Source organism: Neodiprion lecontei, chromosome 2 (assembly GCF_021901455.1).
Source record: "Neodiprion lecontei isolate iyNeoLeco1 chromosome 2, iyNeoLeco1.1, whole genome shotgun sequence".
NCBI classification, from domain to species: Eukaryota; Metazoa; Arthropoda; class Insecta; order Hymenoptera; family Diprionidae; genus Neodiprion; species Neodiprion lecontei.
In genome coordinates this window covers 14,542,472-14,555,618 of record NC_060261.1, presented here as the reverse complement: position 1 = coordinate 14,555,618, position 13,147 = coordinate 14,542,472, and the positions used below count along the sequence as shown (strand labels likewise).

Genomic DNA, 13,147 nt, shown 5'->3' with positions numbered 1-13,147 from the left:
ACTGATTCAACTAGTTATGCTTAACAAGCCCCGGTTAGATCATCAAAGTATGGTATTCAGTCGATGTAAATTTTTTGTTGGCTAGATTCATGTACTTGTTTTATTTGAAGTACCTAATGGTTTCTGTCGAAGAACATGCGACTTGGAGGAACGATACATAAACTTCAAATGATATGATGTTTAGTTCACTCAATTTCGGAAAAACATCAAAAGGTTCACTCAAATCAATACTTCACTCGATCGCGACAAGAACGGCTTTTGCTGAATCAAGGAATTCCCTTGACTGAATCATTTTGCCAAGCTAACTAAATCTAAATCGTTGTACTGAAGTCATCGTATTTGGAGCAAATACGGGATACTAGATGGAAGAGAATAGAATCCAACAAAATATATTTTGATGGCTAAAGAATTTCTTTCCCTCCGTGTATAAACGTATATAATGTTGCAAGTAAAAAGCGCCGCGTACGCACAATTGCCTGCACAAGAAAGGAGTTGGGTATTAATTAAGATATTTTACGATCGAACCGCGTGACTACAACTCCGAGTTGACGATCATCCCGCTCCACCGTTCTCTTATTTCGACAAAAAAAAAAAAAAAAACAATGGAATTTCTGCCCCGATGAATATCAAGCTAACCAAATGCTAAAGTACTTTGTCACGAATTACACCTCCAAAGATTGTATGACAAAAGGACGACTGACTTTATTTACATAAAATTTCCATCGACCGGAAAGGTCGATGCTGCTTTCGACAAGCGCCTCTCTTGAAACGAATCTGTGCTTATATCTAGAGTGCAACTCAGAAGTACAGGTATGTATGCTTACATGTTTCGACAAGCTAAATTGTGTTTCTAGCTATAAATAAATTTCGTCGTATAGTATATTATACAACCCACCGGAGTTTGTACCAACTCAACAAACAGAAAAAAGATAACGAACTATTTTGAACACGAAACAATAATATTTAATTAACAGTCTTTTCTAAACACAAAAAATTTTCGTACCAAAATCCGAAATATTCCATTGCGGTTGTATAATCTGACGACACGGTAAAATTATTTTATAAAGATTGGAAAATAATTTTTCAATTGTCATTAAAAAAATAATCGTTTAAAGATAATTTACGTTACACAAATTAAATGCAATAACAAAAAACAACGAATGAACATGCCATTGTTATCCCCACGTTCGTTTAAAATAGTTTCCAACCCGTATTTTCTCAGTTGCACTTCCTTCGATTTTCTAGTGCAGTTTTTTCATTTTCTGAGACATCGATTGGTCGATAAAAATAGCGAAAAATTTACTCTCAGACACGAAGTTTTTGGATCCGAAAAATTATTAAGAAATACTAAAACCTACCTTTAACAGATTTTGAACATTCCTAAACTTAGGTTTTGTATATTATGTCATGCAGACGCATTTTTCGAAAGAAAATGATCGCAAATGGGTTTTTTTTCTGTCTTTAAACTTGACAGACGTGATTTAAAAAAAATAATCAACGCTTATCTGAAATGCATTTTCACTAGCCAAAGAATGGAGATCCATTTGGAATGTGAAAAAAAAATACAATTCGCTACCGATTGTAAGTTGTATAAATTATATGACCATTCCATTTAGCTATATCTTCCAAATAAAGTACTGCCCCCCCCCTCACCCCTCTTATCCTTGGATAAAAAATCATTTCTAATTTATAACAACGAATCTATTACATTCTCGAGCTCCTTTGTTTCTTTCCATCCTGTAGAATCAATTCCGGCTTGTTTTTCTGTTCGTTTGTTTTTTCGTGGAGAAGATATATTATGGAGCAAGATGGTGATTAATTATTACGACACACCTTAGTTCTGCAAAATGTTTTCTCCCGATACTCGGAAAACAATATGGTTACTTGATCCTGCGTTTCTTCCAGCCCCCACCAGTATAATAATAATAAATAATATACTGTTTTACCGATCAACTTAAACCCCTCACTCAAGGACTAAGGTAAAGCGAGTGTTCATCATGGCGCAGAGGTTCACAAGTAAAAAAGAAAAAGTATAATGAACGAAAACCGAAATTCTGAAATCAGATCTTTTCAGCAGGTAGTCAAAGGATCAAAGCTACGGAGTAACCGATGCCTTTGAAAAACGTTTAAAACAGCTTTAAGCTATCGTCAACTTTATTACATTGTTACTCTTTATGCGAAAGATGAAAGAAGTAATCCTTGCAAAAGACACACCCTTCGACAGGATCACAAAATGGGTGGATCTCAACTCAACCACTCCAGCTTTTACACGCTGGCATAAATGGCTGTAATATATGCAGGGCCGATCCACCAACTTTCCGCCAACTTTTTAGAGTGAAAATCTCGATTTGGTTACGGTTCTACAAGGTGCACATTTAGTATACATAGGGTTGTATATTTGTACAAGGACTTGGGCCTTACCGTTCACGAGAAATACGATGGTCAATATTAGCACATTTTAGAATTTAACCTTTATCTTCAAAATCAGAAAATACAATATGACCCAATCCAGTTTTTCTGATTTTTCGGGAACATAAAATTCTTTTTCAAGTAGATCCTCAGAAACGGTCAAAAACATTGTGTTTTGACATTTTCAGTTCTGTATGTGCGAAGTGGATGAAGATGAATTGGTTTCATCATTTTGCTTGAAAAAGAAGACTTTTTGCAATACATCCTGAAATCCTCACAGAAATCCTCAGTGATAAAAATGGGATCATAATTAGATTATATGGTAGAAATTCCAGGAATGTAGAACATACTCAGACAATCCTAAATCCCTGGAATATCGGGTAGGCATTTAATCATGATCTTATTTTTAGCCCACTCTAAAATCTCCAAGATATACGCCAAAATCTACATTTTTCACACAAAATAATGAAAATAGATTATTCTTACCTCCCTCGCAAACACAGGACGGGCAATGTTAAAAAAACGTGTTTTTGTGACAGTTTCTGAAGATCTACCTCAAAATGGATTTCATTTTCAGTTTGATCACACTGTTCGCACAAAAAAAAGCAGAGTATAGTTAATATTATTTTTATTCTACAGCAACAAGTGCTGAATATTCGAAAACACAAGTTCAATTCGAAAACATGACAAAATTGATCCACGTGTTTCTTGTAAATGATGATACCTAGAAGCCTAAAAATTGAAGAACATTTCCAGCGTACACGCATTAGAAAATAACCTCATGATGTCAGAGTCTGGTTGTCAGCGCCATCTTATCACCACATAACCTAAGTTTTTAACTTTAACGAAGGCAAATTGTAGTTCTTGGGGTTTCAAATTACTCATGTAACATAAAATAAATAAACGTAATCAATAATATATCTGTTATACCATCCACGCGCGAAAAAATACGGTCAACGGTCAGCAGTCAGCCTGATTGAATTAGTTCGATTTTTTTCCGCCGGATGCCTCATTGCAAAATAGCAATCCCAATAACACATCCAAATTGAAGTCACATCAAAATTTCACTCTAAAAGCTGACCGAAAGTTGGTATATCAGCTCATATAATAAATTGTGTAATATAGGTTGACAATCTGTGGGAATGTATCATATTTTAACGTCGTATATGTGAGTTCGAAGAACCGACTCCCCTCCGTCGCCTACAGGATGTTTGGCAGGAGGTGCGTATGCCGCGAAGGGATGGGGAATATCCCAGCAAGATACACACTAACCACGCGAGCCTCGCTGCAGTTGAACAACGTCTATAAATTTTCGTTTAACTCCGGCGAGGCCCGCTACGCGTGCAGGCAGCGTATGGCCAATAAAGATCTTTCAGAAAATTTATTCGGAAGTTAGCCAGGCGAGGCCACGAATCTCTCGAGTTCACCGATCTCATCTCAGGGAACGCCAAGCATCGCACTTGATGCAGCTGGAACGAAGCTGAGAAAGAATTTTACGGTATCCAACATTTCTACGCCGCATTAATTAAATCCAAGTTTTACATATGGGGCATTCCACGTGTATAATAGTAGGACCTTATCAAAACCCTGACCCTTCTAATACCGGTTGAGACTTTGTAAAAATATTTTTTTAGTTGATAAATGTGTGTCTTATGTTCTTTTGTTGTACATTTGTATTCGAAGATGTTTAGACGTTTGTATAACCGATATAATATACCGAGAGCTGTGCTTGAAAGACTTGCTCGTAGCGCGCTTGATTCAACTTGCTTAATTTTGATTGGCTGACATCCGTGCTACCGCCTGAAGCAAATCTTCGCTGACAAGAATAAATTCCCTAGAATCGACTGGTTGACAAGTGACAGTCAACCATAACCTCTCGCCTGTTAAGGAGGTTCATTACTTTTGGCCAACATATACCGTAACGTTGAAATTGTCATGTCATCGTATATTATCTAACCATTCAATGCCTTTACTTGAATATTTTTAGAATTTCTCACTTCACTGTTTTTGACAAATCAATTTTGGAATTTGCTTCTTACAGACGTAGAGTTATGGGGAGCCGATGAGATTAGTATGAAATCTATTTTACCGCGCGACTGCTGCGAAAGATTTCATACCTACCATGCTGGGAACATTTTTACGAAGTTAGCTACCCTTAAAAACTAGACCGGTTGCTATTGTCGAGCAGATTCTTTCATGAAGAACTTTCGGTATATGCGAAAATTGACAATGCCTGAGTTTGAATTGAATGGTACTCAAGAACTGGAAAAAAAAGTTAGGTACATAAAAGTTTCACTTTTGAGTGAATTTTGAAGTTGCGATATGCAAGAAAATATGGCAGTCGTTGAAAGTTGATCAATGAAATCTTGGATTCTTAGATTTTTACATCATACGAACTGTTTCAGTTTGAAAGCTATGATTTTTTCTGTCGTGATTTTCGCAAAAACTATCTGGTCGCGTCGTTTAATCTGCGTCAAATCATATAGCTCTAAAATATGGATATTAATTCATAATATTGTAAAATTTTATTATGTATTTTTTATTTATGTATCGACTACTGTGTGCAATTATAGCAGAAAATTCGAGATGAACGGGTTATCTCGCGAAATGTGTGAAGAGCAATTTATTTCACCCGCTTTATAAATTATGTGTATATAATGGTACTACTGAGAGCAATAATAACTAATTATTAAATCACCTGAATTTGCTCATTTAAATATTCGGTTTAAATATTATAATATTTCTAATTTCCGTAAAAAATTACGATCGAAACAAATTCATAGCTCCCGAACTGAACATGGCCCTATTATGAAATTTACACACATTTTTTCGAAACTAATAAAGAAGTATTTTCTAAAATTCAGTAAAGTAAAAAATGACGTATCATGGTTTTGGAGATATCTAAGAACTAAGGATTCTTAGATTTTTTTACCAACTTTCAGGCGCCTCCATATGTTTTTTCCATAATGCAACTTGAAAATTTACTTCAAACGGAAACTTTTTTGCATTCAACTTTAATTCGGACGATCTAGAGTTTTCAAGAATTACCTACAAGTTCGTTTCTCATATATTTAATTGTCAATTTCGTACATTTCGATTTAACTTAATTTAATTAAAATTATTTGACGGCCACTTGTATTATATTTTTGCAATGAATCCGTTAGTGCCCAGTGATCCGCGCTTACTGAGCCACCCTGTATTATCGGCTGATAATGTCTAAAATCTTCAAATGAAAATTTACAAAAAATGAACTCATATTCTTAAGAATTTATGAAAACATTTCACAAAGCTCGAACTGGTTTTGGTCTAGTTGAGTGTAACCATTTCCCGCTTGAGTCATATGTAAGTCTCACCTTAACAGACGTTTAACAGACTTGGTTGTGTTTTTGAAATTTTCAAATAGACATCAGTCTCGTACCAAACGAACCGAAACTGAAGGGATAAGCAAATCAAAGGTAGACAAAACCTTCTCAAACAAAGACCTCCACTTAGCAAGGTGACCCTAACCGCCGTTAAAAAGGGGAAATGCAAAGTGAGTGTGGCTTTCCGAAGGCATGAGGTACTTTAACGGGCCCGGGTTTTGCTTCGCTCTACTTACTCTGACCCGCAGCTGATAAAAATAATGGTATACATGCCATCTTGAAACAAAGTAGACCCCGCAGGCCTTACGAACGAGGGTGGAATACCTAGTAATGACAGGGCGCCACTTAAGTTGCGCAAACTTAGGAGATTATGCAGAAATACATAAATTAGTATTTTATTTTATGACCATCAGAGTCGCAGACTTGCTGCACGTATACACGAGAGGAAAAGGAGACGAGCGTGACTCGAATTCACACTTATACATTATATATATACGTGTATATATATACACTTTATACACAAATTCCTACGCGAGTCGGTCATTTCGTATGATGTAAAAAGTATGTAGATAGTATAAATAAAATACGAATTTAGGTACACCTGAAGAATTTGAGACTGTCAAATGAGAGCTTGTTTCACTATAGCGCCTAAGTAAGGAATTCCAGCTTCAACTATATAAAATCGTTTCGTCCACGGAGGGAAAAAAGTGGGTTAAAACAAAGTTTTCCGGCACTGCAGCTGAGGGGCTTTATTCCAACAATAAACTAAACGTGTTGAAAACTGTCAGAGTTCTCTCTGTGGATGGTTTTTTCATGTCTCGAAAAGGTATACGTAACAAAGAACTCGGGTGTACATAAAATATACTGTTCATCCTCGCTCCATAATAACTTCTAAGTAGTAGAAGAAAAAAAAAACAACAAAAAAAAAAAAAAACTAAAGAAATGAGATTGCGTTATTCCGTCGGATGAAACCCTGTACGCACGGTTGTTAGCTGTATAAGTTTGCGTATAAAGAGCACCTCTTTACGGACCTAATCATACCTCTCTCTCCCTGAAATTCAACACGCAACAAGTAGACTTTGGGAGGTCGCCGGCGACGTTTCAAAGCTCATGCAACAACTGAAAGGACACAAAAAACACAAGGAGAATAATGAGAGTTGATAGGATCCAGAAGGGATGTGGATGGAATAGGCCTGCAAGAGGATTAAAAGTGCCTTTACCTGTTATATAATAAATCAATTGAATTAATGAGAAAGGCGAAATGTTTAGTCGTGGTGACTGGCAAATCCTTGACTATTTTCATTCTTTAGTACAACAGAAAACTGCAGTTTTAGCTAAAAAAATAAATGAAAACCAGTTTTGTAACTGTATCCAGTAAAAATAGTAAGTGTTACTATTCTTGGCTATGATCATTGGTACTATGTTTTCTTGTAAGTATTGTGATAATGTGGTGTTGGTACGGCAACAGATTAATTTCAAGGCCAGATTCGACTAAAAAAATGTAGTAAACGAACCAAACAGACGTAACGTTGCTATTACCAGGAAACGTAGTACTGACAACTTACTGTAATCATACTAACAATGAATAGTTACGTGAACACATTTTCTTGTAATTTATTCTAACAATATTCCAAACCATTGCTGTCACGCTATCCATTTAATTAGAATTTTTCTCATGTACATTTACTAATTAATGTACCGTAACTCCGACCGAATTATTTGCAGCGGAAACATGGAATTATGAAAACGGGAAGAAGATTATAATATTACTATACAAGAAATGTTACTGACGGTTGAAACGTGACATAGGACAGCAATGGAGAGTTTGCAATCTATGGTATTAGCTACTGTAACTGATCCACAAATAACAAAAGAAGAATGTATTATATTTTCAGTCTCTGTTTAAAAGAATTCAATCAAATTATGAAAATAATCGAGACATTCGATCATTCTTGGTATTGAAAAGTGTAAAAATGTTAGCGTTAATTACTACATACAGCAGGTTTTTGAGCTGAAGGGAAACGATTAAAGTATACTGCGTCAGGTTTGAATAGCGCTGCATTAGCAAGTGGTGTGTATATGAGGAGTTGTTCTCACCTCCGCAGGCTTCCTTGAAGTCATGACAACAATCGCCGAGCTTGATGCACGCATGGTCACAGTAGCAAGGCTTATCGGAAAGCACTTCGATTATCGCATTCGGCGAAGCCTTCTGCACGACGCAGGCAGAGTCTCTGCCAGGGCAACAGAGATTCGCTTCTCTACAGCTTCCGGCTGAAGTGAGATCCAGAATAGCGGCAAATGTCAGCCCCAGAAGCATAGCCGCGATACCGTGACTCGGTGTCATGTTTAGTACCGTTTTTTGAAAAATCTTCATTATACCCTTCGACGATAACAGAAGTCCCGATAATTCAGTCGAATGTTCACATAAAACTTGAAAATTTACTCGCAGCTTTGAATAAAAAGAAGAAAGAACTAGAAACGATTTTGAATTTCTCAGCTGCCTTAATTATCCGCGTTATATTAAATGAAACCTAAGATCATCATCACGAATGACTCACAAACATATATATATATATATATATATATAACCCTATGCTGAGCACAACCTTATCACGTATATATAATATATGTATATTATATATAAATCATTTATTTATGCAGTTGATTTGATTAACTAACTATTGTGCCAGATTATCTTTGTCGGCTGAATCCTCGGGGTAGATTTATTATCTGCATTCGCGAGGTAGATGCGGCGAGGAAATTATGCGGCCTGTTGTAACGGAATGAGATCAGAAATGGTCCTATGATGAGACCAAGGCTGGACCAACAGAAGCCCACCGAAGGGCAACGAGGAGCAACCGGAGTCGAACTGTGGTGCAGCAGCGCGTGGACAAGCGTTAAGTTCGTTCTCCCCATAGAAACGCCCCACCAAGTCTCGACGTCACCCCGAGACCGACTGAGCGACTGCGGCGCCCGCACGACGGTCTCGACGCCGTCGACGGAGTCAACGGTAGGCATGCGCCCGTCGGCAGGCAAAGGTTTTCTGCTGCACGGTCAACTCGGGAATATCGCAAAAATGACACAGGAGATCAATTAAACATTAATGTTCTACACATTGATGATTGATCCGTCCGTTTCAAAGCGAACCTTATATTACTGATTTTTTCTTATATTCAAAAAATATTGTGGATATGGATAGTTGTTGCTATAATTTGTTATTATACATTGAATTAAAACAAAAAAGAACTTTCGGCTTGGTTGAACGTTTGGTCAAGTCGTTTGAAGGTTTTAGTGAGATTAGCGATTAACCGTAGACTTTGAATCACTTTTTTTTAATAGATAAATAATTCGAAATAATAGTTTATTGAAACTAACGATCAATCACGTATACTTGAAATTTCAATTAATCAAACCTGATCAAAAATTCTAATCGTAAGGTCTTGAAGAGTAAATAATATTTGGTAAGGTATCGAAGAGCACTATAAACGGTGAACTTAAAGTTAAATATTCCACTAACGTATATTCCTTTAATATGAGAACTCGAGATAAGTAAATGATCGAGGTTTTGAAGCTAGATCAATTTAAATTTTAGGTATGTACATGATTATTCGAAAAGACGATTGTTTATAGTCCAATGAATCGAAAAAACGACTAAATGAAAGTCGCTTAATCGATTAATCGCAAAAACCATTAATCGCACAGCCCTATCTGAAATGGAACGAATAAAATCAGAAATTCGTCTATTTGTGTACAGTATAACATCGTATAAATTACGCCCACTCCCAATAGTGCCGCTTCCCTCACTACCATACTACACTCCGACGCTTTCCGTATTCTATCTGAACAATGCCGCTGGTGAAATACACATATCCATACTTACTTCAATGATTCGGTAGTATATACGTATATGGGACACAAAAGTGCGAAAGTTACACTTTTTGCATGTTACTATTAAGAGGGTCGAGAACGAGCGTTTGTAATCAGAGTGGGAGAACCGAGTTTCTGAGAAATGAATTCCCCTCACAGTCCGTGAGTGGCTCTGTAGAGAGGTTGCCCTGATTAGGTTTGGCATATATTTTTATTCTAAAATTAAGAAAATAACATTCTGGATACATACGTTACGAGGATTTATTACTTTTTATATTTTGTAAAGGTACATCATATACTGAACGCCGGAACCGAACTGCAGGTTCACAAGGAACAGGGTTTGATTAGACCATAGGTCTGCGGATATAATGATTACCTAGCGCTGTATTTTCTTTTTTTCGTAGGATTCGTCGTTCTTTTCTCACTATTTTCCGTCTCTACGCTCATTTCCGGAAAATCCAACACATGATCATTGTATGCATCAAAATCTGAGAATCATAGAACAAACATCAAAAGTCAGTCAAAAGACAGAATTTGAATAAATTCCTATGAATTGACAGGTCACAGTAAGACAGTTTAATTTGATTATAAGCACACGACAGGCAGATAGTTTGTTTCGTACCGTTAATGTTGTCTGTGGACATGATAGTGTTGCAGCTGGGACACTTTGGTGGATTTTGGACTCTCGCACAATTAGCAAAACAAAGCATATGTAAAACGTTGTGACAGCAAATGCAGCGTTCACCCTATTTAATAATAGATCAAAATTAGAAGATTTTGAAAATTGTAAAATATATTATTAAAAGATTCAAAGTATTCACATGGAAGACCATTTGACGGCAAAGAGCACAGGTTTTAAGAGCTTCTTCGGAGTAACTAGCTTTGAAGTACGGAATCAACTCTGCTATGCTGCGTACACCCATGTAAAATTTACCATGCTGTAAATATCCGTAAATTAGTAAACTGATATGGAACAATTGTAACTGATCCGAACAACTTTTTATTTCGGTCTCCATCCGATCAACATCCAAGCAATACTAGATATAGCTAGCATAGAATCATTAATTGTACACTTTCAAGTATTATTCAAAGCTTACAGTTATATTTATCGAAACTAATCAATATCGTAGGGCTGTTCATTAATAATTATAAGAATAGTAATGACAATAATAATAATTACTTCCAGTCCCGCAATACCGTTTCGGGTATGACCCCATAAGCGGACAGTTTGTGTGGGATGAGGGAGGGATGGGTTACTGACCATTAATTATGCCTCTGCAGCCGTCTTAAAATTTTCATTAGAAACATCTGTGTTGGCACAGAAAGCAAGGAAAACTACCGAAAACTTTGCCCAAGTGTAGCCAGACCGAGTTCAAACTTCAGCTTGTCGATTGGGCGCCTAAATGACCTGACCCATCTTACAGTTTTTGCGAGCTGTCGCTTAGGTCCTCATCGACTAGCTAGTGGTTTGAACTCGGATTACATCGTTCGATAGTCTCGCACACTACACGTGAGATATGCAGTCTACATTACATCAAAAGTTGAAAAAACATAAAAGAAACATGCATCCTGGGCAATGATTATAAAGTCATCAAATTATTTAATTCTATTACCTCTTTGACAAACCACTTTTTCTCGACCATCTTTGCCAAGAAATCTTCGGCATCTGCTTTTGACATTTGAGTGTCGAGAGAAGAGCACAAATTCAAGCACGCAGTGCTAGGAGCACAACCATCGTCCGAAGTAATTATTTCAGATAAAATCTTTCTGAGCAGTTCCAGCTGTGCAGGTGAAAATTCATTCTGGAAGCTTAATTCAAGATTTTATTAACGCAATCTTTCTTTGACCGAAGGTTAAAAGGAGCACTTGACTTTTCTATTCAATTACAAACGAATTAACTCTCACAAATCATAAAAGGGAACATTATTACCATAGTTGAAGTAAATCGGGCTACTCATTTCTAGTAATTTTGATTTGATTGTTACTTTTACGTTAGGACTGCGCGCATAAACAGAAAAGACTGACTGTATGTAAATACTCGTGCAGCAAATGTCAAATCGATGAGTGTTTTAGATCTTGAGATTTCGAAACACTAATGTGATATGCCAGAGTTCTTACTATTGGAATATGAAATTCGATTCAACGAGTCCCCTTCTCAAAATTTGCAAAGTTGTGCAGTGTCCTGCGATATAAATGACAAAACAGGCAGCCTCGACAAACTGAACATTTACAGAGACAAGTTTCCCCACGTGTTAATCAGTTTGACATGACTATGGAATGTACATATTAACAATACCTCGCAGTTTTATCAATCAACGTACTGATCAGAATCCAATACTTATGACCTGTCAATTCACAGGTTACAAGTTTTATAGTCATGTTCAAAGGTTCCAGTTTAACATTGATTTGATGTATGTATGTCTGCGTGCTTTCGTTCTGTTCTGGAAATAAACGTAAATATTGCTGTTTGACTTCGACGGAAAGTGTTTGTATGTTAAAAAGTACGACTATTTGGATCACAGCTCAGGGGTAACTTACGAAATAACTTGACAATTAGTTCTCTCGCGTCGGCAGTGCTCACAGCTCCACGTTCCATTATCACTTGTAATAGCGCACGATGGTTATTGGTATACGACATGCTGAAGTTGATTGTATGCAATTTACTGTGATTAATCTATCAATGCATGCTCTTTGAGTGACAATATGCCGGAAGCGGGAAGAAATCAAAACACCCGCAATCTCTGACTGTCCTAAAATCATGGATCACGATTGCCAATGATACCCTTCATCGTATCATTTGTATGACAGGCATGGGGGTAACAACAGCGTCCTACATTTACCAACTCGTTTGTAGGGGTTAAACCGTGATTATCGACGAGCTTGAAAATGCCGCCAGCTGGCTGTCGGGAATTTGATTACTCGAGTATATAGCGAATCGGAAATTTGGCCATTCGGAAAGATGACGATTAGAGAATTTAGTAGGTCCCTAAAAGAGTGGGTTGTTGGTGTGGCGATTTTTCTGTCAGGCTGTACCCCGTGAAGGATGTATGCACCAAGTGTGTTTTCCGAACACGACCGTGGTTCCGATATTAGCTCCCGATGATATCAACAATCAGTTATCTCTCTTGCGCTGCCTAGTTCATGAGTAGCTCTGCCTCTGTCCGAAGGAATTTTACCGCTAGTAGCTAATTTCGGAACGCACTCCAAATATCGCGATTCGCAAAAACGAGTAAGAACGTCCAGAATGATTCAAATGCTCCACTATTTACGGCTTAAAGTTCCATAAACAACGTTCGTAAAATACTCACCTATAATTTCTGATTTCGCAGCGTATTCACGTTTCTTTTTTGCAAATAATAAAGCGATATTTGTGATTCTACCATTATGATAAGAAATTATTACGCACCATAACCTCATGAACTTGCTGTCACAACAACAAAACTGTCTCACTCGCACTTTATGCGAGAGATACAAAGACGCAGCTAAATCGTACTGCGCATGCGTGACTC

At 37.1% G+C, this 13,147-nt stretch overlaps 2 protein-coding genes across 3 annotated transcripts in view; both read right to left on the bottom strand.

Annotated features, from left to right (window-relative positions):
• LOC107227839 (somatomedin-B and thrombospondin type-1 domain-containing protein) overlaps positions 1–8,717 on the bottom strand; it is a 34,907-nt gene extending 26,190 nt beyond the window's left edge. The window contains exon 1 of the mRNA XM_015669100.2: positions 7,869–8,717. Within this exon, the coding sequence (XP_015524586.1) occupies positions 7,869–8,145 (277 nt within the window). The 5' untranslated portion in view covers positions 8,146–8,717. The remainder of the gene's footprint in view (positions 1–7,868) is intronic.
• Positions 8,718–9,881: 1,164 nt separating this feature from the next.
• On the bottom strand, positions 9,882–13,072 carry LOC107227854 (non-structural maintenance of chromosomes element 1 homolog). Of its 2 annotated transcripts, XM_046731099.1 has the most exons (7): positions 12,947–13,072; positions 12,177–12,388; positions 11,935–12,079; positions 11,252–11,447; positions 10,460–10,576; positions 10,261–10,384; positions 9,882–10,126 (listed from the first exon to the last, which is right to left on the bottom strand). In XM_046731099.1, exons 2-7 carry the CDS (start codon positions 12,274–12,276, stop codon positions 10,011–10,013), a joined length of 798 nt encoding a protein of 265 aa, XP_046587055.1. In that variant the 5' UTR covers positions 12,277–12,388; positions 12,947–13,072; the 3' UTR covers positions 9,882–10,010. The 2 variants fall into 2 exon arrangements, with proteins under 2 accessions (XP_046587055.1, XP_015524608.1); XM_015669122.2 differs by lacking the exon at positions 12,947–13,072 and having other exon boundaries at positions 12,177–12,447.
• Between the last annotated feature and the right edge of the window lie 75 nt (positions 13,073–13,147).